The sequence below is a fragment of the Penicillium waksmanii genome (assembly GCF_028829765.1).
Source record: "Penicillium waksmanii strain IBT 27052 chromosome Unknown utg000007l:1.0-4314555.0:1.0-4317578.0, whole genome shotgun sequence".
Classification (NCBI taxonomy): domain Eukaryota; kingdom Fungi; phylum Ascomycota; class Eurotiomycetes; order Eurotiales; family Aspergillaceae; genus Penicillium; species Penicillium waksmanii.
Window position 1 is genome coordinate 507345 of NW_026643253.1, and position 23797 is coordinate 531141.

Consider the following 23797-nt stretch of genomic DNA (forward strand, 5'->3'; position numbering starts at 1 on the left):
GAGATACAAATGAAGAGCTCTTCCCATGTTACCCTCGCGGGACAGCCAACTCCCATACCGCCTGTTTTGGTTTTATTGTTGGGTAACTAGGCTCAACCATGTCTTGGGAAACTATTGGGGCTCAAAAGCGCGACGCCCTTAAAGCGTCTATTCCGACAGAATGGGTGATTCCCGCAGATATTCTACCTCCTGACACACAGGCGGATGTAACAGGATTTCCTAAAGAATCTGGCTGGTTCACTGAACGCGAGTTGGAGATAACATCAACCCCCGCACCCCAAATCCTCCTCAATATAGCGACTGGATCCTGGTCATCGGAAGAAGTCACTCGTGTCTTTTGCAAAGCCGCAGCCGCAGCTCATCAATTGGTATATCCGTTCAATTGCCTCTCCACCCGCACGATGATATGCGACAATTGCTAACTGGATCGAACAGACCAACTGTCTATCCGAAATCCTCTTTGACAAAGCCATCGCTCGTGCGCAGGAGCTGGACGAATACCAACGAACAACAGGTAAAACCAAAGGCCCATTCCACGGCCTCCCAATCTCAATCAAAGACAATTTTAATCTCATCGGCTGTGATTCAACTGTGGGATTTGCCTCTCTCGTCAACGACCCGGCGACTTATAATAGCACTCTGACCGACCTCCTCCTTGAGGCTGGCGCGGTCCTCTATGTCAAAACAAATGTCCCCACAGCCATGATGATCGCTGAATCAGTCAACAATGTCTTCGGTCGTACTGTGAACCCTCGCAATCGCAAACTCACCTCTGGCGGATCTTCCGGTGGAGAGTCAGCCTTAATCGCTTTCGGTGGAAGCCGTCTTGGAGTGGGAACTGACATCGGTAAGTCATTTCAACATCAGCTCGCCTAGTACATAACCTAATTCTTCATCGCCTACAGGAGGATCGCTCCGAATCCCAGCCGCATGCACAGGAATCTTCACCATCCGACCATCCTCCGGCCGATTCCCGAACTTCCAAACTCGCTCTGGCCTCGCGGGCCAAGAAGCCGTGAACAGCGTCAACGGGCCTATGGCTCGATCCCTGGAAGAAATTATACTCTGGGCCAAAACTATCGTTGGTCAAAAACCCTGGGTTAACGATCCCAAGTGCTTGCCAATTCCCTGGCGCACTGTGACTCCCAAGCGAACACTCAAACTCGCCGTGCTCTGGCAGGACGAGCAAGTCACACCAACACCTCCAGTTGCCCGAGCGCTGAAGGAGACGGTCGCAAAGCTGCGACAAGCCGGCCACGAAGTTGTTGACTGGGATCCCAAATGGCACTCGAAGCTTGTCTCTATTCTCGGTCGCATGTTCGTCGCGGATGGTGGGAAGTCAGTCCGTAAATTGCTTGATGCGACAGAGGAGCCCTTCCGACCGGAGATGGAGGCGTACTCTCAAGCAACAGAGATGGGTGTGTACGATATGTGGCAGCTGCAACTTGAGCGGAACGGGATTTGCAAGGCCTACCTTGATCAGTGGAATGCGAGCGGTATTGATGCTATCCTTTGTGAGTTTATCCTTTGGAATTTGACTTATGGTTTCTAATTCGGATGCAACTAGGCCCCACGACTCCATACAGCGGCGTTGAAAACGGAAAGTTTGGTTATATCGGATATACTGGAGTTTTCAATGTTCTCGACTACCCTGCTGTTTCTTTCCCCTCCGGGGTGTTTGCCGATAAGGTCTTTGATGCAGCATATCCCAGCGACGAATCGCTGGGTAAGGTCGATACGAAGATCCGAAAAGATTGTAAGTAGCTTTTCCTCCATCTCCATTTGGCCTGGCTAACTGATTAACTAGACAATGCGGACTCCATTCATGGAATGCCTGTCAGTCTGCAACTTGTTGGACGGCGGCTCGAGGACGAAAGTGCTTTAATGATGACCGAGGTTATTCTGCAAGCGCTAGGTTGATCTGGAATAATCAATGAGATGTCAACGAATTGCGTCAGTGCTTCTGCAGGTTCTATGAATTTTGAATATAGACGATCTAGATTGGTCGCTTGGATCAGTAGTACTGCACAATCAGTATGCTCGAGGGACAAATTGCTCGAATGAAAAGTTCCGGCCATGTAAATCCGACAGCGTCTATGAATTGGCTCCATCTACATGTCCTCGCCACCCCCATACCAAACGCGGTTTCTCCTCATCGTCAACCCCCTTTTCCCTCCCACGATAAATTCACCACCCTCACGGATAGTACCATCGGCTTGAGGCCAATATTCAGATTCGAGTTTCTTGTTGATCTCATCAATCTTGTCAATTAGAATCTTCACGCGCGAACGGTCAATTTGACCCTTCCTCTCCCCTTCCTCGATAAGGAATCCATCATGGTTGATAAACCGGGCGATGGTGAGGTGCGCCGAGGGGACAACGTAACGAGAAGCCACTGGAAGATTTGCTTGTCGAGTAAGATCAAAAATGTCGCGGCGAAGATGGTGGTAGCTGTAATCATCACTTGCACCCCTTGATTGGCCCCTTGCAGGCTCACCGGCAGCCGGAACAAAGCTGAGGGCCAGTGCGGCGGAGTCGAAGCTAACGATGGGCTTGAGAAGACGCGTCTTATGACTCGTTGGATACTCGGAGATTTGATTCGGGGTGACTTCTGTCGAAGATTTCAGAGTTTGGACAAGTCCTTCAATCTCATCCTTGGTCAAGGAATGCGCGACTTCCAGTACTGTAATGTGTAGGTTCTGCAAGGGCATTGTCCAGAGCGCTATTATGGATAAATTCGGTTAGAATAGAACAGGTCAAGTCACCATTCAGGTCAGGCAGGTTAATTGAACTCACAAGGTGCAACAGCCTTCAGTTCATCTTGCACGTACGCGATCAAGTCGCGGACTGGAGAGGGTGGGCGCCCCCAAAATACCAGACAATTGCGAGGATCGATGTAGTCATCTTCCTTCCTCGGCCCATCGAGTCGCATAAGAATATCGTCTACCTTCCAGCCTGGAAAGTCATCTGCGAGGATAATCGCTTGCTGCTGAGCGTTGCGATTGACGCGATGATTCTCGTATGAGTATTGCAATTGTGCCTAATTTGATTGGGTCAGTCTAGACAAAAAGTAGTCAAACAGAACTTTATTTCCCTACCGGGTCATCCTGTGTTTCAGTGATCAGCTTCTGGAAGGGATTGTCTGTTGATATGGTGATTGAAGACATGTTGAAGAGCGTGCCTCGGTGGTTCCAGGCTCGAGGCTCCAGACCTTGACTTGGCAATATCCACCGGAATATACCGTTTTTACTGGTAGAAGAGGGTGGTAGATATATGATTGCTGTATATTTGTCTGTATATTGATTGCTAAGGAAGTTGGACCTCGGGACCGGGACTGGCATGAGTCAGGGACTGAAGTTCCTGGAGATGAAACAGCCGCCTAAGCGAGTGCCGGAAATTATTACCCCTAATTTACCCCACAACGGCTGTCCCAGAAGGGCAATCCATGGACGCCAGCCGTCCAAAAATAAACTGAGGAAAATGTCACACAACTACTTGTAGGTAGAATTCGCCTCGATGATGTGAGATCTTTAATGAGACTCTTAGGAATTTCTGGTCAGAGAATGCCAGGTGAAATTTGGAAACACGCCGGGAATCGGGCGGTTCAAGTTGAAGATTCGAATATATATTTCCACAATATACTCATTGGAAAAATTTATAATTTCACCTGGGCACCTGCCAGTGCCAGTGGGCAGCCCTGGAGCTGGCACCTGGGGAACATTGGAATCCATAATACAGGGCTAGTCTCTTCAAAAAAGCATTAAGCCTTGCAGTACATGATGACTGGAATGAATAAATTGAACTTGAAGATAGTAATTTAATATAGAAAGTGGTTACCGAATGGCGTGGCATCGCCAAGTTCAATTTCGAGAAGGGCCCATACCCGTTGCAATTCCGCTGAATCGAGAACTTCGAAGGTTGATGTGATCGGACTACTAGTGGAGAGGGAACTCAATAGTTCCGGTATAACCAAGGGCGCGCCCTTCAAGTTCTGGAACCTCTCAATTGAGATTGAAGTACTAAGTGATCGACAATCGAGCTATTTTTACTATCATCAATCTTCCCCTTGAGCTTGAGTGTCTACTACGCCAAGGAAGCCCTTTATACAGAGGATTGGGGTCTAGAACTCCGAATGAAGAATCGACAACCATTTCCTAGAGAAAGATTATGAATAAACGAAATTTTATGTCAACACTGCGCAACTAAAGGCTACCTGAGATAGACATGAACATTAATTGCGTAGGCAACTGATAGACTCGAGAGACATATATCATGGAATTATGATTGCTGTTGGAATTGAGGCCGATTGAGCCTATTAAGAACAGAAGTAAAATAAGGACTATGTCCAGCTTGAAATGAAACGTGAATGTCGACAAAGAATTGAAGACAAAAGGCAGAGATGCCAACTGTCACTGACAGGATCTACTCGCATCACCGACTAATCCACCTTAGATCCCCATTTAGATCTGCATGGCAAAGGCGCAGAGAGCACCGAAGACAACGGCAACACCGGAGAAGGTGGCACGTCCAGCCGCGTTGAAGGCGGGGGTGGGGGTGGCCGAGGGAGCACCGGTGGTGCCGGGGACACCGCTGGAAGCGGAGGCAATGGGGGCAGGGGCAGTGGGGGTCACACGGCGCAGAGAGCTGGTCTTGGACCAGCCGCTGGGGCCAGCGGAGAGAGGGCAGACAGTCTGGTAACGGGTAGAGGTGACGGTGACGGCGGGCTTAGAGCCGGAGCCGGAAGAGTGACCAGGGGAGACACCGGAGGGAGATCCGGGGTAGCCAGAGGAAGCAGGGCCAGTGGGAGCAGGGCCAGCAGGGCCGGAAGGACCAGAGCCAGAGGCACCGGGGATGACGGTGGAGCTGACAATGGCGCTGGTCTCGGTGTCACAGGGGGTGGTGGTAGGAGCAACAGGAGAAGAGCCAGTGCCGGAGGCACCGGGGATCACAGTGGAGTGCACAATCTCGCTGGTCTCGGTGTCACAGGGAGTAGTAGTGGCAGGGACGGAGGCCTGAGTGGTAGAGGCACCGGGGATGACGGTGGAGTGCACGATCTCACTGGTCTCGGTGTCGCAGGGGGTGGTGGTGGCAGCGGAGGTGCTGGATCCATCCTGGCAGTCAACCTCGCCGAGAACAGCAAGGCACAGGTTGATGGGGATGTTGATCAGACCACCGTTGTCGTTGGAGCTCTGCTGGCAGTGAGCCTCGCCGAGAACAGCCAGGCAGACATTGATCGGGACGTTGATCAGAGAGCCCTTGCCGCTGGAGGTCGAGGCCTGGTCACACTTGGCCTTACCAAGAGCAGCAACGCAACCGTTAACAGGGACATTGATCAGTCCGTTAGAGGAGGAAGTCTGCTTGCACTCGGCATCACCGAGGATAGCGGTGCAGAGACCCACAGGGACGCTGATGAGCTCATCGGTGGCCATAACGCCCTGTAAACCAAACCAATTGATTAGCTATACATGCATTATATTGTAGATCAATGAGACATGCTACTCACGGAGCAGGAGGCAGCCAGGGCCACGAGGGAAGGGATAATAGTTTGCTTCATCTTGTCGAAAAGAACGTAGATTTGCGTAAAGAATTGAAAGACGTGATTGGTATCTTGTTGGAAAAGAATGGACGCTGAGAACAGCAAAAAAGAGTGACAGTGGGACAAGGCCTAAAGGAACGAAGCAGTTGCAGAGAGAAGAGAAAAGGAAATCCGTCAGGTAATGTATGTCAAGGAAGTATTGCCAAAGCGTCCGGACCTCCACGCTTGCATTGTCGGAAAAGGGGAGTCGATGTCGATCCTCATGGAAAGAAGACTGCCAAGCAGGCAAGAAAGGGAACCGGTATACGACGAGGCCGGTCCATTCGCTCAACTGGAGCTTTCTGATTGGCGTGCCCCTGTTACTCATCACCTTTGTTGACAAGTTCGGCTGTATCTCTTCGAACTAGCTTGGATAATAAAACTCTATATGCAATGCACGACCCACCCCGAGCCACTAGCTTTGGTAGCGCAGTCTGTGATTGATCCCACTCGCAGACCACAGTCCTCGGCCTGCTAGTGTGGTTCACTGCCCCATCTCTTGTTTTTGCGCTCGTGACGGCGCTGCCTTGTTTTCAGGGGTTATGCTAACCGGCTTGATGGGACAAAGTTACAAGGCAATGGCTTAGAGGCATATTGACTGGGGTCGATAAAATGACTCTCAAATACTCCGTACTCCGCCCGGCCCCAAAACTGGTACTTCCTCGATAAACTACGAGTACAAATCAATACTCCGTGCACCCACGTCCGATAGCTCAGGTTGTGAGCCCCGCGGTTCGCGCCCAGACACGACAGGGGTACCAAGCAGACCGCTTATTACGCCTCCCGAGAAGCCTCGTCCCTTTCAACTTGGTGGTTCCTTGCATTTGGTGGCGGTCGGCCTGAGCATGAGGAAATGTAAGCAGAGAAAATCCGGGGGCCACTGTCATATGCAGCAAATGCAGAGAAGGATCAAATTAGCCATGCCGCACACATGGACCACGGCCTGGCCCCCAGCTCTCGCCTACCCCTTTCCCCAATCCATGAAAAAGATGCCCAGAGCTGCAGCCCAGTACATCTGCAAGAGCTGGCGCATGATTTTAGATACATCAAATTTAAGAACAAACTATGCCCTGGGCTGAGTGATGGTGCAAGCCACCAGAATAGACCCTGCGAACGTGTGGACCTCGGCTTTTCAGGGGGGAACACCATGCTGAAGATATGAACTCCACTGTCATTTCGATCCTGCCGTGGCCCACATTGGCAGTGCCCACTCAGTGAGAAGCGGGGATGATATGGATCCCACTCGGAGAACTTTCTACAATACGGTGGCAACACGACCAGCGCGGTGTGGCCCGCCTCTCAATTCTCAACTCCATTCCATCCCGTGCTCGTGGGTCAGCTTCGACAAATGGCCAAGACTCTGAGAATATCGAGAAAGCGGACCCCATCGGTTATGGGGTTTCTTTCTGAAAAGTCTCAGATTGGTCCACAGACGTAATCCGTTTCTATCAAACTTTGTGGATGTCCCTCCGAAGGAGGAAGACGGAGTAACATGTCGTTCGATCTCCGAAATGTGATCTATTTCGTTTGTGATCTGCTCAGATCGAGATAGCTATCGTGGAATTGTGTGCTAGAGGCATCACTATGCCCTACAAGAACCCAATTCAGTGACTCGGAATCCGGCTATCGAAGAACAAAGACTAAAGCGCTCTCATTGAGGTTAGTTCTTTCACTATTTTTGGGAATATTCTCCCAATACATGCTTGGACCGGACTAGCCCCCTTCCACATTGAAAAAAAAGTTTCGATGGTGCTATCCTCTACCAATGAACCGTGCATTTGGTTAAGCAAAGGCAAGAAGCCGTTGTGAGGCCCTAGCCCCTTGATCAATTGGTGGCTTAGCTCCGAAGAGGCATGTTTGTCATACGAGATTAGAGTCGCACATACCCTATGTGTGATGCACATGAAGAGATCCAATGAGAGCCGCCGGCTCAGTGAGATCCGTTTGATTTGATGCATCAGAAACTGGCGGCAAGCCTCCCTCTCCAACCACCTTTTGCTGTTGCCTTACCTCCTCGCGTCAGAAGTTCTCTCTGGTACCTTTCACTTCTTCATACTTTGTCCAAATCCTATCTCTCACACTGAAGTGGCAATCCCCACCGATATGACGACTGGTCCGTACTCGCAATTCATGCAGAGTTGGTTGCGGTGATCTAAGAACCTCTCGGTCCTGTTTAGCTAGGATGGCTGTTCAGGTTGGAAGATAGAAGCCAGCTGACTATCAATATTGTTGATTCTGACCTACTTCAAGCCTTTGAGGGTGAAATTTGCAATCATGTTGAATTAACCAGGATATTTTGTTATGAATGGTCGAGCTGCAAACGATGGCAGGCATTGCCTTTCAAAGCTTGAAAAGGACCATTCTTTCAAGCAATGTCCCCAGCATGCATACCATCTGGAGTTCAAGAAGAACCAGGGTAACAACCTGGGCCATCAGTCAGCTTCTTGGTATAAAAACTCTCTTTTTGTTACGGGCAATGCTACCTTGAGTATTATACTACTATAAAGACACACACGCTAGATTATCTTTGAGGTGGTGATACACATAAATATGCCCTTGGGGTAGGTGGCTTTGCTGGGTACATGGATGTATGCGTCCGGCAAGGCCATACTCACTGGCAGGAACAGCAATATTGATCCTATCCTAGGATTCTCCACGATGATGACGACTCCTACAAAATATAGCGTGGTCGGCCTGCCAAGGATATCTCCCAGACCGCTGTACATGAACCCTGATAACAGCGCAACGACCTTCGCCAAGTTGAAGTCAAAGGATAAGGTGGATCGCATGCTAATACATTGGACCTGGCCTGTCGCCTTTATTTGAATGAGATATGACTGGTGCTAGTATGGTGGTCTCTCCGTCACTTACAGGGGATGTTGCAGATAACCAATTCGCGAGGCCGTTAAGCCGACGGGTGGTTCGAGATGACCACCCGCCTCTGTACCTTGCTCTTCCATTTCGAAAGGTTCTGCACTTTTTTCTCCTTTCGTACCCTGTCCTGTTCTACACCTCGCTTTCTCGTTAAGGGCGACGAGTTCTTCGAGACGACGACGACTCGCGCAGAAAATCACCTGATCTCCGTTCCCTCCTTCTTAAGATGGCTGTTGCCATAGATCAAGGGACCATCTTAGACCTCTCTACCTCGGTACTACGTACGGTAGAGTGCAGTTACCTTTGAATGAGTCAAACATTTTGCTGGGTCTGCTGGAGCTCCAGTTTAGGCTGGTTCGCTGTATAAGTAGGTGCCGCAGACAGACATACGCACGTATGTAGTAGTTCAGTTTGCACAGCAATTCAAGTTAAGGTTGATCAACGAGCCTGCCCACGGCCGCTTGTCGATTTACATTTTACCCCTGTTTCACAATGCTCTTCTGCGCATTTTGATTGGGCAAATGGCCCACGGGGTAATGATCCCGCACAGCCCCATGCGTCATCCCTCCAATAAGAACAGCTTACAAGGTTGCAAGCTCCAAATTAGCAGACGTTTATGCGACAATCATTGCGATATGGAGAAATTCGACCCCAAATTCTGGACCCTGAGTGAAGTGATTAAATTATTCTGTTGTGCATAGAATCTATCAGTGTCTCTTTTTGGAAACTGGTATCTCGCAGACCATCAGCCACATGAGTGAGCATTGCCTTCAGCTTACCCTTTGTAGAAACTGCTGACGATAGAAATAGTGCAGTAGCTTGTTTCAGTTCTCTCTCGCTGCTTCAGGTTTCATTTTGAAATGGAAGAAAATTGCGAGGTGGCTGATGAGTGGCAATCGAAGGAACAACCTGAACCTGGCTCGAGTGGTATATAATTCAACAATTTCCTCTCAACACTACGATGTATTATCATTCCAAGGCTACGACCTCCTTTCCATTAGACTTCAAGATCCTACATCTCTGCACGTTATAATATACACCATGACTATTATCAAGACAGCGACTCTCGTCGCCTTGGCCGCTGCACTGGCAAATGCCCAGTCTGCAAACCCTGGCGTTGGTTCAAACCCCAAGGCCGAGGGTGCAACCGACGAAGTCACTCCGAATACTGGACCCAATGGGTACGAAATATTCTTCAAAATATTTCACGGTTGATCAAGCTTGTTAACCGTCTTCATAGATCCGAAGATTGGCTAAACACCGGTATTACCGACAGTGGCTGGAAGCCGCCTTTCCTCGCACTCGAAGACATCTACCACATCTCGCTAGATACTTTCTACGGCGGTATCGGATCTTCTTGCAAGCAGTACGACCAGTATTTCCAAAGTGCCGGATCAAAGTACAATGTCGATCCCGTCATCCTAGCCGTCATCGCGATGCAGGAATCCTCCTGCAATGCTGATGCCGGCGGGCCAACCCCCGGATTGATGCAGGTCTCTTGCGCCAACTATCCTAACGGCCAGTGCACCGACTCGATTCAGGATAACGTCGATGCCGGCACCAACTATCTGCAGGGCCAGATCAGCTCGAATGGCGGCAATGCGATCCAGGCCTTTGGCGCGTATAACGGATGGTTCGTGGCTGGTAATGGATTGAACGATAACAAGGGACTCACAGAGGATTATCCCTGCTCCTCTGAGGGACAATCGAACGGAGTGCCCCAAAACTTGGATTATCTTCACCAAGTACTCAATGGATGGTTGTTGGGGCTAGATGTCTATGGTGATGATAACTGGATTGGAACTTACAAGTGTGACCAGTCTTGCAGCGATGGCAGCAAGTGCTAAGTATCCATGGACTAGATCGGGGACAGATGAGTTGTACAGTGGGATTAGTACATAAATCAAGGATTATTTGAATTGTTTCTCAAGTCTGCCACTGCAATGAGCATAAAGTTACTAAGGTGGACATGCGTAAAAGACATATCATCTTTCCGCTGTTACCTCCTTTCCTCCCTCACACGCACACACACTTTCTCTATCTCTCTCTCCTAGCCACTTTGCATATATCGCCAATTTCATGGTTCTATGTCTGTGGCAGATGTTGCAGCAGGTACTTTGCCGCCACTCAGAGTTAGTTGATCTCATTCGCACCTCGTTCAAATACTTAAATGCTTCTGGGTACTCGCCAAGTCTTGAAGCAAATATCCGGGCGTAAGCGGAAGCAAAATTTGGCGATGTGGCCTTAGTTGTGACAAGAGGCTATCTGGAGTGGTATGAACTGACTCGGATCCAACCTTGGAAGTTGATGCCCGAGACCTAAGGCTTGATCCAGAACTAGTTAGTAGTATGCGACAAATAGCGATATAGAGAGAGATCCGATGCCTCCGCTAAAATCCTCGCCATTGAGCTTGCCCAGACGCATGCAATAATTGCTCTCCCCGCGAGGGTCGATATAACCTTAAGAGCAGAATGCAAACGCCTTGTGGAAATGGCAAAAAATACCTTCTCGGCCAATTCCAAGCCCTTCACAATTGACATTGTGATAAACAACACGGCTGTCGCATTCCTTGGACTTATGGAGGAAGTAAAAGAGGATGAATTCCAGCGCAACTACGAGGTTAATGTTCTGGGCCAAATTCTTCTGACTGGCGCTTGTAACTTGTAAGCCATACCTCCCGGCGGGTCGTACGCGCCGCATATAACTTCTTTCCAGCATAAATTCCAAAGTAGGCACAGAACATACAACACTTTACCCTGGAACTAAGGGCACGATTGAAGCTATGACTCGTGTGTGGGCTCGCGAGCTTGCAGAAAATGCGACCGTGAACTCGGTCAACCCGGGAGCTGTAGCTACTGGGCAATACTGGTCGCACCGGATGAAATCAAGGAAAAAATTGCGCGATGGATTCCTCATACGCCCCTGGCCCCAGTATGGGAGGATTTGATACACCAGAAATCGTGGAGCACGGTGCTAGGTTCGGAGGACGGCCAGCGTATACCAGTGAGATTGCTGGTCTCATTGCGACTATTTGCAATCCCGAATTCGGCTGGTGTACTGGGAGCATCATCTCTGCCAATGGGGGGGCTCTCGTTTAGTATTTGATTAACTTCTAAACTACATATTCCACTGCCTAAAATCTGCTAAGACGCGGAATTCAAGTGTTTAGTGACCAGTGAATACGTATGCTTGACGTGACCAACGTGGACCCAGGCGACTTTGACCTCAGCCTAATCACTCCTCGCTGCCAAAATCATCTACATGGCCGTCCACCATTTTCATACAAACCCCAAAGGATATGAGTTAGAATTGGCGAGTAATTGCACCTGGTCGCAGGGAGATGACGGGATGCATCGGTCAACTTATCGAGGGTTTAGTATCCGGTAGTGCGACCGGGCTCGTGCCACTTTTAGCATTACCCGTGAGTGTGCATAGGTTAGTGATTCGCATAGTCTGGTCAACTCATTCAAGCCTCACTGATTATATGCATCAGTCACGAGGGCCTAGATGTTCTTCCCGGCGAAAATGTTGAAGATGAAGAAGGCGACCTGGCTTGTACAAAACGGTCGCGAAAAAGCGCACTACCACAAAGTCATTCCAGCAAAGCCGCCCGAATCGATCATCACGATATGCATGAAGTTCTTCAACTAGGAGATTTTTCTCGAGTCAGATCGCTATCGAACATGCCGTCTGAAATCCATTGCAGAATATTCGCCTTTTTAGATGATGTGATGGATGTCCTGCACTTCAGTCTCAGCAGTCGATATTTCTGGGCCGTTGGTCTCTTGCGTATTGAGGAGCACATAGTTCGCTCCCTTGCTCCTTGGGCCGGTGAGCCTATTATCTGTATAGATGATCGCTGTGGCCCAAGCAAATATCCACCTGGTTTGCTCACCCCGGAACAAGAGGCCGAGGTAAGAGAATTGAACCAGGTCTTCGACTTAAATTCGTTCTCTATAAAGAATTCATACAAAAGGGTCGGAGGACCATCGCTCTCACAGAACTTGCAAAAGTCGTTTCTCGAGTACGAGTCGCACTACCCGATGCCCGAGGTTGACCGTGTCGAGATCATGATGGGACTGAAGCCCGAAATTCTAGAATTTTTCCCTCGCGACCAAACATGGATTCTACGCAACCTCACTACAAAAGAGTTTGTGAGAGGAGAAGCAATTGCACTCAGGTGCGAGTTTATGCATGGACCTCAGATTGACGTCTTGGACTTTGCGGAAATTCTGGTTTCGCGGATTTCGTGGTCGGATGCGATTGAAAAGATCGGTTGATGTGATAATGTTGCTCGAGGTAGATGGTCGGGTCATCGATTTGACATTACACCTTTATCGCAGATCGAAGGCCAGGCGGTATTCAGTTCATGGACGGATGTAAGTAATGAAATATTTAGAGAGGTTGATTTAATAATTGGTGGTGAAGACGGAGACGATTGGCGCGATCAATTTGCAGAACAACATCAGAAGTCAGCAACTTCAGCCTTTTCTAGGCATCTTTGAATTTAACCTGTCACAGTGGAATTTAATTGCTCTGAACAAAGATGTAGGTTCAAGTTGATTGCATTCTTTTGTTGGGTGAACTCATGCGATGAATCCGGACTTGAGTATTGTAGATCCCCATTATGCCTCAATCAGACACCGATGGCCCGCTGGAGCCATTAGCAAAAAGCACTTCATATGCATATCCTCATCACTCATTCCTTGGGGAATTGATGAAAGAACAAAGCAGTAGCGAGACGAAGCTCTATACGTGCAAGATGCATTCCGATGCAGACTGATGAACATCGTGTTAGCAATATATCTCTTAAGGTATTGGCAACCTAAGGTCACACGAAAACCCACTCCGTGATCCGCCCCCCAAATAGGATTGATATGTCTCTCATTTCCTTGCTCGTACTAGTATATTGCCATTGTTCCAGTTTGAAGCAGGTTTACCATCAGCGATCTGAACCACAAATCCGAGTAGTAGTACGTCTACCTTAACTCTCTGGTTCCGGAAAGATCACCGGGTCACGATGGAGGCTATATGACTGTGTGGAGACTGTCACACCCCCAGGAAGGAAATAACCATTGAAGTGTACACCCTCTGGTGGCACATCTCGAGGTAATCCGCAGGGCACAGCAGTGTACGTAGTGTTTCGGTAATGATATTATCCAGGTAAGACAGATTGCGAAGGTCCTTGTCTGTGAATGACTCATGTAAAGTAGACAGCTCTTCCACAGGTTTTGCTTTTACCTCATGGTTTTTGCAGACGGAATAGATGAGATAGGTCAAAGTAACAGCCATGGTATCGCTACCGGCAACAATATAGTCCTACGCCTCGCTTCGTATCTCGGAGTCGCTGAAGTCACACTTTCTGGTGTCGATGATATTTGTGAATAGGGTTGGCTTAAGATTCTCTGGATTCTTCTCAAGGTATTTCTTATATCGCTGAGTTGACTGCTGTGCGTATAGTCCGATTCGCTTGCCGGCTGCTGCCGTCGTCCTGAAGATAGGAAGTGGTAGGTAAGCCCCGAACTTTTGAGAAACCTTGGAAGATCGTGGTTTCGTGCAGGGTCTACAGTGCAACTATGCAACTCGGTGACTAACACTCCTACTATAACCGACGCGATCCTGAAATGAAAGTCTTGATTGGAAGACCTCTGTGACCTTATAAAGCATAGTTTTGTAGTCTAATTTGTACCGATCTTCTCTAGCATTCGCCGAATTAAGTTGAACTTGAAGCCCTCAGGCTGTTTTTAAGTTATAGATTGATATCGACATGACTTGAACCTACAGCTTAGTGAATAGCTTTAAGTTCAAGTTAATCTACTACTAGTAGTACACCATATTGAAATATATAAAGTACTAGTATAATACATAACTCCACTGGCAGGGCCTTTGCAAGGTTCAAGTTCAAGTTTACAACTTGAACAACCTTGGAATATTCAACGGAAGAAATATAAGTCGATCATGTATGAAGCCCCGAGACCCTTGAAAAATGCGAAGCAACGAATAGGAGCCTTTGGAGCGTTCGTGTATAACATTCCAACCCGGTCTTCGGAGTCCGGGGGAGTGTCCGGAAGTTGGCTAAAGGCCGAGGGCAATGATTGTCGCGGAGTCATGTGCAATAATTCGCACCCTCGGGTTTAAGACAAGGCTTTTGTCCAACCGGCGTCGCTAAATGACTTTGGGAAATTCTTCGGATACCCTGGCGTACTTAAGTCAACCGTAGGACAACGCTGATGGATGAGATGGTTTTCCTAACTACCGATGTGGACCGATGGTGTTTTTCATGGCTGAACTTAATTCGCTCCAAAAGTGATCTGATCACTCCAGATGTTTAATATGTGGCGATCATACTGCGGGCCGGATCTATAGTGTGGAGTTGAGCAAAAAATGGGAAAAGGGGCAGGATATAGAGTCTTATAGCATGGCTTACTAGTAGGCTGAAACTATCTTGCGACCAAATTAATCGAGATATCGATGTTTCGGGGTTTAGATAGCTTCCTAGCCTCCAGTGGTAAATCGAAAGTCAGAAATCGACTATTACACCAGTTTACCATGTTTACCAAGGCATTAAGGCACCAAGGCAACCATATAATAATTGTGCGGCTCTGCTGGCTCGGCGGAGATTAGGCTCCCCCCCCATCTCACTCCACTCCACTCCACACATCGTTTTCCCGACTCCCAACTCCCAACTACCAAGACTCGCTTGTTTCATTTGCATTCAACATGGCTGAAAAACTCTCAATACTGTGCTTCGGCGACTCTCTCACCGCTGGCTACTACAATTATGGCGAACATTACCACCCATATGCTGAAAAGCTCAAAGAAATCCTCCAGCCAGTGCTACCTACCACGGAGATCACGACAGATGTGGCCGGTCTTCCAGGCGATCTAGTTTGTTCTCCGGGCTTATTCGTCTCCCGCATATCAGAGCAGATGACCAAAAAGCGTTATGACTTGGTCATCTTCCTCGGCGGGAGAAAGTACGTCTTGTTTATTATCCCAGTGTCAACATCACGTGATTCCTGATGCTAAACCCATCGACAGCGATATAGGCTATGGCAAATCGTCTGATAATATTTATGACGGTCTGAAAAAGTGTTGGATGATGGCGCTCACCACGGGTGCAAAAGTCCTCGCTTTGACCATCCTCGATTGTGCGGCGAAATTTGCACGCACAGATGAAAACCGCAATGAGGTCAACCGCTTGATACTTGCCCACCAGGAAGACAGATTGTGAGCCAGAACCTAATTCATCAAGGATTATGTGGAGCCTATGCTAACTTTTATATAGTTTTGCCTTCGATTTATGCGCTGCAATTCCCTATCACTCCGCCTCGAAGGAGTTCCAGAACAAGATTTTCGATGATGGACTTCATCTTACTCCAGATGGATATGACCTAATGGGTGAAGTGATCGGGGAACATATGGCGGGTCTACTTCGAACGTCAGCACTCTCCGTGTCGTCTGGTTATGAGTAAAGCCTCCCTGGTCTGACAAGACAGCCCGAGGCCGTCGAGAACTGTTGCCCAGAGATTCGGCGTGCAACATCGATCCAAATTACTTATGATTTCAAATACCCTTAATGCATCTCTCACTCGGAGTGCCTTTCTAGTGACCCTAGCGACAGTCGTCTGCCATGAAACTCCCTCGACAAACCAACTTGTTTTCTTCCAGCTCTAGCTCCGAATCGGGTTACAATAAAACATTTTTCGGACAATTATAGAATTCCTCAACTTCGATTACTCGCAAAGACATCTTAAATACAAAACTTTATCAGGATCAGAAATTACATAGTAGGCTTTGAATATCCAACATCGAATAATTAGGTGGTGTTTACGGTTGTCAAAGTGAGACACGGACCAGAATGAGAATTGCACCTCGCTCATTATCGAAAATATGCCAACTAATGATTTGGAATATCCAATAACTTCGATGAAATGGGAAGACCCTGGAGAATATTATCAATCACCATATATTTGATCGCACTTCAGTCATCAAACTCACATTATTCCCGCGTAACGGTGATATTAGCAGCAAGCGATCTGTGTTCGGTAACCTGAAGCGAGTCCCACTGAGCAGGCTGATAGAGATATTGCTGAGAACCATTGTAGATGAGAGAGAAAAGTGAGCCCGAACTGGCACCCTCGAACTTGAATCTCTCCCAGCTGTTCAGGTCACTTGCATCGCAGGCAATATCTCCGTTCTTGTTCACACCCAAGAGCTTGCCGGTACTAGCGTTGCGAAATCCAAATCCATCATTGTTGGCTTCTGCGCGCCAAAGCTGATTGCGGGCCTTTTCCCAAATTCGCATGTGGACTTCTTCATTTTTGTATTTGCCGGGGACGACGCTCAGAGCACCGGATCCAGAGACCTTGATGGAATAGGTGGCTCCATTGACGAAGCTGGTAGAAGAGGTGGAAACTTCGCTTTCAGACATTTTGAAGAGGATAGAGTTCTTGGAAGAGATTTCTAGGCTTAATAGAATAGTAGTGAGCAGATTGTTGATAGAAAAAGAAGACGCGATGGTTTGGAGGTATTTATATACGAGGAGATTGATTGAAAATTCGGTATTTGTGCTTCAAGTTGGACTCGTTCTTCCGATTCTCGTCCTCAGCTTGTGCCCGACGAAGTAGTCAGCTAGTATGGCTGCATTCGCCAAGGTGTATATCAGGGTTATAGCCCGGTCAAGTCTTCTAGAAGGGCATGAAACGATGTAGAGTTGCATTTTGAGATGACTGTGCCTTCGTTTTGGCCTTGATTGGCGAGGAGACCTGGTCGCCGACCTCGGGATTCAAGTTCACCTTCACCCCGACTCATCGTATTCGACTGCAATATGTTTCCTTGGGCTGGCCGACTGCAGCGCTGGGCAACTGCAATAATGCTTGAAGGACATGCCAAGCGACGACTTGGCGGGAATTTCTGGGCTGATCATTAAAGTAGGCTTAGAATTGCATGAGATTGAAATCTTGGCCATGATCTTCATTTTTGCCCGTTCCTCACAAACTCGCGTTTGGTTAATCTCGAGACACCTGACGAGTTCTTACTTTCTGGAAACTATGTGAAGTTATTGACAGTCTCTGACAAACGAAAACTGTCTAATATCAATTAATATCTTCATATGTTCCCCGTGTCGCGTGTCAATCGAGTTGTCGATTAAAATACTGGTGATCAAGACGCCAAGAAGCCGCCGGCTGACAATCTGCAGACTGACTTCCTAGGCGGCTGACAGGCGGGCCTGGGTCTTTTTGGAATTTCGGAGGTACCCGTAGAAAAATAATTCAGGTTGATCAGAGTCCCTGTAAGCTTTAATATGCTCCCCATAAATGTTCAGTTTCAAGTTGTTTTGTGGGTTCCAGGCAGGGAGAGCAATTTTGTCCCTGGGTTGATTCGAGTGTACATTTCGCAAGCGAAAGATTTCTATTTAGTTCGGATAAAAGAGCATATACTGAATGTCATAATTCCGAAATGCCTTATATTGCTTAATATCGTGAGGTACATAATATCCTCGTCTGCAAACCCAAAATGTGATAGGAAATGGAGAGGAAACCCAGAGGAAATATGGAAGAATAATACATAGAGCAATCTCGTACTGAGCGACCATCGCCTGTATTTGTGGCTTGTATGTGGTCATCCTGCGGGACAATACTCACCCAACCGAGACTGGCTGAATATGAACTCACATCCAATGTGGCTGAGAGTAGCTGAAATTTAGTCTTTGATTTAATTCACAGCATGTCACGCAATTTAGTTCTCATAGGCTGCGACGACGAGAGTTGCTCTGAATAATACGTCGAACTCAAGCTTTCTTCAATAACAACATCCCATATCAACTCATACGAAAAAACCGTCTTTCATGCCGTTTCGCCCGCCATTGATTTGTCGAATAGGCTAGGCTATGACAATTCTGAATGACCCAGCCACAAGAACGGGCAAACGGGTCCGTAATCCCCGACTCCGATGGATCCCAAGGATCACGCCAGACGATAATACCGCCTGTCTGCGATTGCGGACCCCTATTACCCTTCATATCTAGACAAAGCTGTGTCTCCTCTTCAAATTCTCCCACAAGGATCAAGTTATTCCTCATTTGAGGATCAGGAAGTAGGTCTACCCATGGGTGATGTAGGGTACAGCGCTGGATGGCAGTAGGTTGGAGCATTGTAGGAAGAGTATGTAGAGAGTCACTCTGCTATTGGCCAGTAGTGTTGAAGGGTGAGATTGTATTGTCGCGGATTTGATCGGATTTGAGGCCCAAGATTCTTGTGTTTTCCATCAGGGCTTAGGTGAATTGAATTGAATTAGATGAAGCAATCGATCAGTTCGCGGGGTGGAAATTGTTAATTCGCTAGATAATTTTCTTCCCTCGCGGAAGTCGGCCCCTTGCTAATGAGGCAATATTCATGTTACCCTACTGTGTAGATACGTGTAGGTTTGATCCACTGATATTCCCACGAAAATTTCTGGATGTTGAACTTGGAGACTGACCCAGTCAGGCCTGTGATTATCTCCACCTTAACCTGTGAAAGGGCTAGGCCATTCATTGCCTCGATCTTCCTCTTTTCTAAGATCTCCTTCTGGGTTTTTACTACAAGTACCCCGATACCATAGTCAGACCTTCCCTCTTGGCCTCACTCTTTTTCCACTTCCACTTGTTCTTCTCTGAGCATTAGTTACCAGGCGCCTTTGCTTTGCCTCTTTCAGCAAATACAGCTGCAGTTGATAATCCTCATCAGCTGCGCTGGCAAGTCCACGCTTGAGATGCGAGAAATCTGTTACATTTCGATTGCCGAGCGCGTCGAGCCTTTGAATTTCAGCTTCAGTGTATCCCTTCTGGCGTAGCTTCGCGCAGTTATACCGCTGTGATTTTCAAGAAGAGTGAGCATGTTGTGAATGGCGGCGTCATCCCAGCGAACTCGCGGAGTTTGTCTCCAATGATCTTCTGATTGGAGTTCAGGTTGGAAAGATATTTGGTGATGACCTCTGCGGTTGTTACTTTCGGTTTCGTACTTGCAGTGGCTTCGGTAGCATTTTCGAGCTCTTCTTCCGTCACAAATTTGAGGTTTTTCCCAGTGTCATCAAGTACCCAGATTCCCTCGGGGGGGTGATTCAGGTTGTTCTGCAGTCATGATGGAAGATCGTATTGAGAGGATACAAGAGAGTGATGGTTGTAGGCGAAAGGTGGTTATGGGACGAGAATTTGCATGCGCAATGACTCAGTACGCTGGTGTCACTCAGAAGATTGTATGATCAATGATAATACCGAGATCAAGCCCTGGAATCTTCTACAACTTATATATCTTAGTCCAAGGCAGCATCCATGCTCTGTTCTGTTACACAAGACAGACTCAAAAAAGCTCAACCATCGACACGTCAGAATGTGCTCATCTAAGGTTTGGGGGCCACATATTTGTGAAGGCCTTTCCCATGGGTACGAGTTGTAGTTGCAGTACCAGTACTAATTTAGCTTCTTCGCTATTTCTTTCTCCGCCGTCAAATTGCTGTGGGTAATAAGCTGCCCTACCTGCACCCCTAAATTGCGGTGCGGGTGATCACTGATGGATACCCTCGCGCCCCGCGGGTACGCCGCAGTCTACTTATAAGTAATGTCCTTATAACTTACTATCTTAAGTTGCTATCTCCCTAATGACTAGTAGTCATAACTTATCTATGATTTATATAAAGAACCTTGGAAAGAATCTATAGAATTCAAGCTGACTTTCTTTATGGCTGAACAGGCCTGGAAAACAGTACTTGAAATTATGACCTAGCTACAAACACCATTTTGATCTCTATCAGAATAGTTACAGTAATCTCCAGTCCGAGTGCATTATTATGTATTTGTTACGGCATATTTCAATCATAGGGCAATTCACTTACTCGGTGGTTGTGTGCAAATTTTCCCGAGTGCAGCTCTCCGTTGAGACAGTAATAGCATCTTTGGGACTGGCCAGCCGAACAGTACTGGCCGAACAGTACTGGCCGAACAGTACTGCTTATATTTAAAACATTACTTTTCAGTCTCCAAATTACAATATATCATAAAGAGAAGATGGAATTACGCCTTCATAAATGGCTCCTATTCCATCAGGTTCATCTGCGGTTTTCCTGTCCTGCATATCATGAATGCGGTGTTTCTCAATCGATAATTCCTGGGATAGAGCAGCCTCAAGAGCACGGCTAGATAGTAGAGACCCTAATCGGCTCATCAGATCGCTCTCGTTTTTGTAACTGGTAGAAAAATGCAAACTCGAAGCATTACCAGGCTCTGTCTGAGGAAGGGCTGTGACGAATATAGTACCGATCGACATAACATTCAATATAGCGCGTGGAATTTGCATTTTACTAGATGATATCCATAGAAACTTTCAAGGTTGGCTTGATGAGTTGAAGCTAAGCTGTTCAGAATCCTCTTCGGGCGCCGAACAATGGAATCGGGTCTTGCAACTTGAAGGTACATTTATATATTTCACACTTACCTTGGAAGTCGCTTTATCTGGCCCGTGTACAATTCTTTTTTATTTTTCGGTGAGGTTATCGGCTGGAAAGTGTTATAGTGATCGGGATGGTGCATGTGGTTTGTGACTGTGCAATGCATGCCGTGATGCATTTGTAAATGCTACAGTCAGTAACAGACGATGTAACAACCTTGGAAGACAATTAGCTGTGAGATATTCTACCGGCGTTCCTTACTTCAAAGCATGTCACATATTAATCTCTTTTGCTCTAGAGAATGGAAAGCGTAACACCACGTATAGCTACACGTACTGTGTTCCTTTGCCCAGAAGAGCTCATATTGATGAATTGAAGTCAAGGTAAACTAAACTAGGCAGTTGGCGATTCTACTCCGCCTTTTGTATTTTGTTTGTCAAAAAGAACGGAAAGAGTACGAAGTCAAGGATTCGTGTTCATCCCTAAGTTCCGTCTTACAACCGTATGTTTCCAGTATGTGAAACTATTTGGACTTCGTTATATTTGGTTCACTCGTCATCATCGATCACCGGAAAAATTGGGTAAATAGTATTGGATTGAGAAATAGTGACAGGTCTGGCTCCCCCCGGGGCCGAATCGACTTATCTAGATTAACTTTGTGATTAGAACGATCGATACTTTCCAAAGTCGGCCGCGCTGACGTGATACCCCAGATTGGGCATGTGTACTAAGATGCCAAGCCCGCATGAACACCCGATCTAAGCCTCGACAACCATGAGAACGACAACTATTCAATCTGCTGATTCGCTGGCGGTTCATATTCGGTGACTTCCTGGAAATCCTGCATGGAATACTTTCCAAATAGATCTTCACAAATACTCGTTTGAGTGTAGTGTGCCTGTTAGATCTCCGTGTCAGGAATGACTACTTCTCCAATTTCCAGCGGTTCGCAAGGCTGTGCTTACATTTGTGAATTCTACATTGCGTTGATGTTCAGGGTCTTGCTTTTCCAACCATGGCGGATAGTTGTCTGTGCGTGTATAAAGTAGTCATTTCGCGCCGAAGATAAATTTCATTTTCCATATTTCAGCTTACCTATCTCTTCACGATTGAATAGGGTGAGAACCTAAAATCGTGGTTCATCACGATGTTTCAAAAGACAGCCGTGATTACAACACTGTTTATACTCGCAACTGGCGTTGTATCATCTCGCAACCAAGCTTGCACTGCCAGAGGTTTCGCATCCCTCGGCCTCAAAGGAATTCATATCACATCTCTCAATGTCACCGCCACGCATGACCTTTCGACCAGCGGCCGCAATGCTACTGGAGGTGTGGGCATTATACCTGACATTCCGGGCACTCCAGCGCCCACGGTGGATGTCTGCTTGATCCAAGTGACGTATACTCACCCTGGCGAACATGACGAAGTGAACGCTTACATCGGTCTTCCTTTCAATCGAAAGGATTGGAACTCGCGTTTTGTCATGGATGGAGGTGGTGGCTGGTTCGCCGGCGGCAAGAGTACAATTCTTTCGCCACTCTTGGAGGGATACGCAACATCCTCAACGGACGGAGGACACGATAACAATGCCTTGACTGCGGAATGGGGTCTCACCAAGCACGGAAAGACTAACTGGCCGGCGCTGATCGACTTTTCTAGCGTTGCTATTGCCGAAGCAGCCAAGCTTGGAAAATTAGCCACCAAGATTTACTACGGAAAGGAGCCAAACTACTCATACTGGCATGGCTGCTCGACTGGTGGAAGACAGGGACATGCGATGGCGCAAGAATACCCCGAGCTTTTTGATGGAATCGTCGGTGGTGCCCCGGCAGTGAGTTGGGACAAATTCGCTCCAGCTGGCTGGTGGGCTCCCTTCATGGCTCAACTGCTCGGTAAGTTCAAGATGGGGTTCATTTTATTCGGATGGACTTTTCTAATCGATGTGCTGTCACACAGATACCCGTCCACCCACCTGTGTTCTCGATGCCTTCACAGCTGCGGCCACTGAGGCATGCGACGAACTTGATGGCGTCAAAGACGGCATCATCGCCTTGCCGGGACAATGTCATTTCAAGGCCACTTCGCTCGTCGGTCAAAAGATCAACTGCACCGACCCTGCCGGAGAAATTACAATCACAACGAAGATGGCCAAGCTAGTTGAAGCTATCTGGGAAGGTCCTCGATCCAAAGATGGTCGATTCGAATGGTATGGCTTCCACTACGACTCCAGCCTCACCTCAATGCTGGGAACAACTTGCACATCCATCGACAACTGCACGGTTATTCCATTCCCCATCGCCGACGACTGGGTCAAGGTTTTCTTGGCCAGGGATCCTTCTTTCACTTCTGAGGGTCTTGACCACGATGATTACGACCGTCTTTTCCGTCAATCAATCAAGCAATATTCGTCTATTATTGGAACTTCAAGCCCAGACCTCTCCAAGATGAAGCACACCGGTACCAAGCTACTCGCGTGGCACGGTATGGCCGACCAGCTGGTCCCGACGAACGGAACAGTGGATTACTATACACGCGCCACTGCATTCGATCCCCACGTTTCAGACTACTACCGTTTTTTCCTGGCTCCTGGAGTCACCCATTGCGGATACGGCATTGGATTCGATCCTAGTCAGACTGTCTTCGGCGCTATGCGGGCCTGGGTTGAGAACGGCACTGTGCCTGATCGTCTGGAGGCTGTGGCTTCTGCCGTGGGAGCTTCGGACGCCACTGCGAAGCGTACGGGCTATCTTTGCCCCTACCCCCAAGTTTTCACCTACAAGGGAGGCGACCCCAATGTCGCTTCATCGTTCACTTGTGTGTAGCGAGGTCCGAGTCCGTTGTTTCAATCAATGGCCAAAGCCTCGAGGTCGATCGGCTCATAATGAATGTTCATTCTTGCAATGAAAAACGATTCTGCTG

General features: G+C 47.8%; 11 protein-coding genes across 11 annotated transcripts; 7 read left to right on the forward strand and 4 right to left on the reverse strand.

Moving 5' to 3' along the window:
• Positions 1–98: 98 nt before the first annotated feature.
• On the forward strand, positions 99–1920 carry N7481_007034 (uncharacterized protein; the record flags this gene model as incomplete). The annotated part of the gene is made up of 5 exons (XM_057266253.1): positions 99–368; positions 436–847; positions 906–1514; positions 1568–1756; positions 1808–1920. The coding sequence occupies 5 exons, from the start codon at positions 99–101 to the stop codon at positions 1918–1920; spliced, it is 1593 nt and encodes a 530-aa protein (XP_057120454.1).
• Positions 1921–2111: 191 nt separating this feature from the next.
• On the reverse strand, positions 2112–3167 carry N7481_007035 (uncharacterized protein; the record flags this gene model as incomplete). Its single annotated transcript, XM_057266254.1, has 3 exons — positions 2112–2722; positions 2797–3040; positions 3099–3167. 3 exons carry the CDS (start codon positions 3165–3167, stop codon positions 2112–2114), a joined length of 924 nt encoding a protein of 307 aa, XP_057120455.1.
• A 1293-nt stretch (positions 3168–4460) lies between these two features.
• Positions 4461–5554, reverse strand: N7481_007036 (uncharacterized protein; the record flags this gene model as incomplete). Its single annotated transcript, XM_057266255.1, has 2 exons — positions 4461–5435; positions 5504–5554. 2 exons carry the CDS (start codon positions 5552–5554, stop codon positions 4461–4463), a joined length of 1026 nt encoding a protein of 341 aa, XP_057120456.1.
• A 3936-nt stretch (positions 5555–9490) lies between these two features.
• Positions 9491–10296, forward strand: N7481_007037 (putative extracellular soluble lytic transglycosylase; the record flags this gene model as incomplete). Its single annotated transcript, XM_057266256.1, has 2 exons — positions 9491–9630; positions 9690–10296. The coding sequence occupies 2 exons, from the start codon at positions 9491–9493 to the stop codon at positions 10294–10296; spliced, it is 747 nt and encodes a 248-aa protein (XP_057120457.1).
• Positions 10297–10819: 523 nt separating this feature from the next.
• N7481_007038 (uncharacterized protein) lies at positions 10820–11547 on the forward strand (the record flags this gene model as incomplete). Its single annotated transcript, XM_057266257.1, has 3 exons — positions 10820–11112; positions 11165–11242; positions 11382–11547. Coding segments are annotated over 3 exons (537 nt in total), but the record flags the coding sequence as incomplete, so codon positions are not given.
• Positions 11548–11789: 242 nt separating this feature from the next.
• On the forward strand, positions 11790–12729 carry N7481_007039 (F-box protein; the record flags this gene model as incomplete). The annotated part of the gene is made up of 2 exons (XM_057266258.1): positions 11790–11884; positions 11943–12729. 2 exons carry the CDS (start codon positions 11790–11792, stop codon positions 12727–12729), a joined length of 882 nt encoding a protein of 293 aa, XP_057120459.1.
• A 7-nt stretch (positions 12730–12736) lies between these two features.
• N7481_007040 (uncharacterized protein) lies at positions 12737–12954 on the forward strand (the record flags this gene model as incomplete). The annotated part of the gene is made up of 2 exons (XM_057266259.1): positions 12737–12828; positions 12849–12954. 2 exons carry the CDS (start codon positions 12737–12739, stop codon positions 12952–12954), a joined length of 198 nt encoding a protein of 65 aa, XP_057120460.1.
• Positions 12955–13498: 544 nt separating this feature from the next.
• On the reverse strand, positions 13499–13741 carry N7481_007041 (uncharacterized protein; the record flags this gene model as incomplete). Its single annotated transcript, XM_057266260.1, has 1 exon — positions 13499–13741. The coding sequence occupies one exon, from the start codon at positions 13739–13741 to the stop codon at positions 13499–13501; it is 243 nt and encodes an 80-aa protein (XP_057120461.1).
• A 1428-nt stretch (positions 13742–15169) lies between these two features.
• On the forward strand, positions 15170–15924 carry N7481_007042 (SGNH/GDSL hydrolase family protein; the record flags this gene model as incomplete). Its single annotated transcript, XM_057266261.1, has 3 exons — positions 15170–15426; positions 15491–15679; positions 15738–15924. 3 exons carry the CDS (start codon positions 15170–15172, stop codon positions 15922–15924), a joined length of 633 nt encoding a protein of 210 aa, XP_057120462.1.
• Positions 15925–16451: 527 nt separating this feature from the next.
• Positions 16452–16883, reverse strand: N7481_007043 (RICIN domain-containing protein; the record flags this gene model as incomplete). The annotated part of the gene is made up of 1 exon (XM_057266262.1): positions 16452–16883. The coding sequence occupies one exon, from the start codon at positions 16881–16883 to the stop codon at positions 16452–16454; it is 432 nt and encodes a 143-aa protein (XP_057120463.1).
• A 5139-nt stretch (positions 16884–22022) lies between these two features.
• On the forward strand, positions 22023–23700 carry N7481_007044 (uncharacterized protein; the record flags this gene model as incomplete). Its single annotated transcript, XM_057266263.1, has 2 exons — positions 22023–22770; positions 22835–23700. The coding sequence occupies 2 exons, from the start codon at positions 22023–22025 to the stop codon at positions 23698–23700; spliced, it is 1614 nt and encodes a 537-aa protein (XP_057120464.1).
• Between the last annotated feature and the right edge of the window lie 97 nt (positions 23701–23797).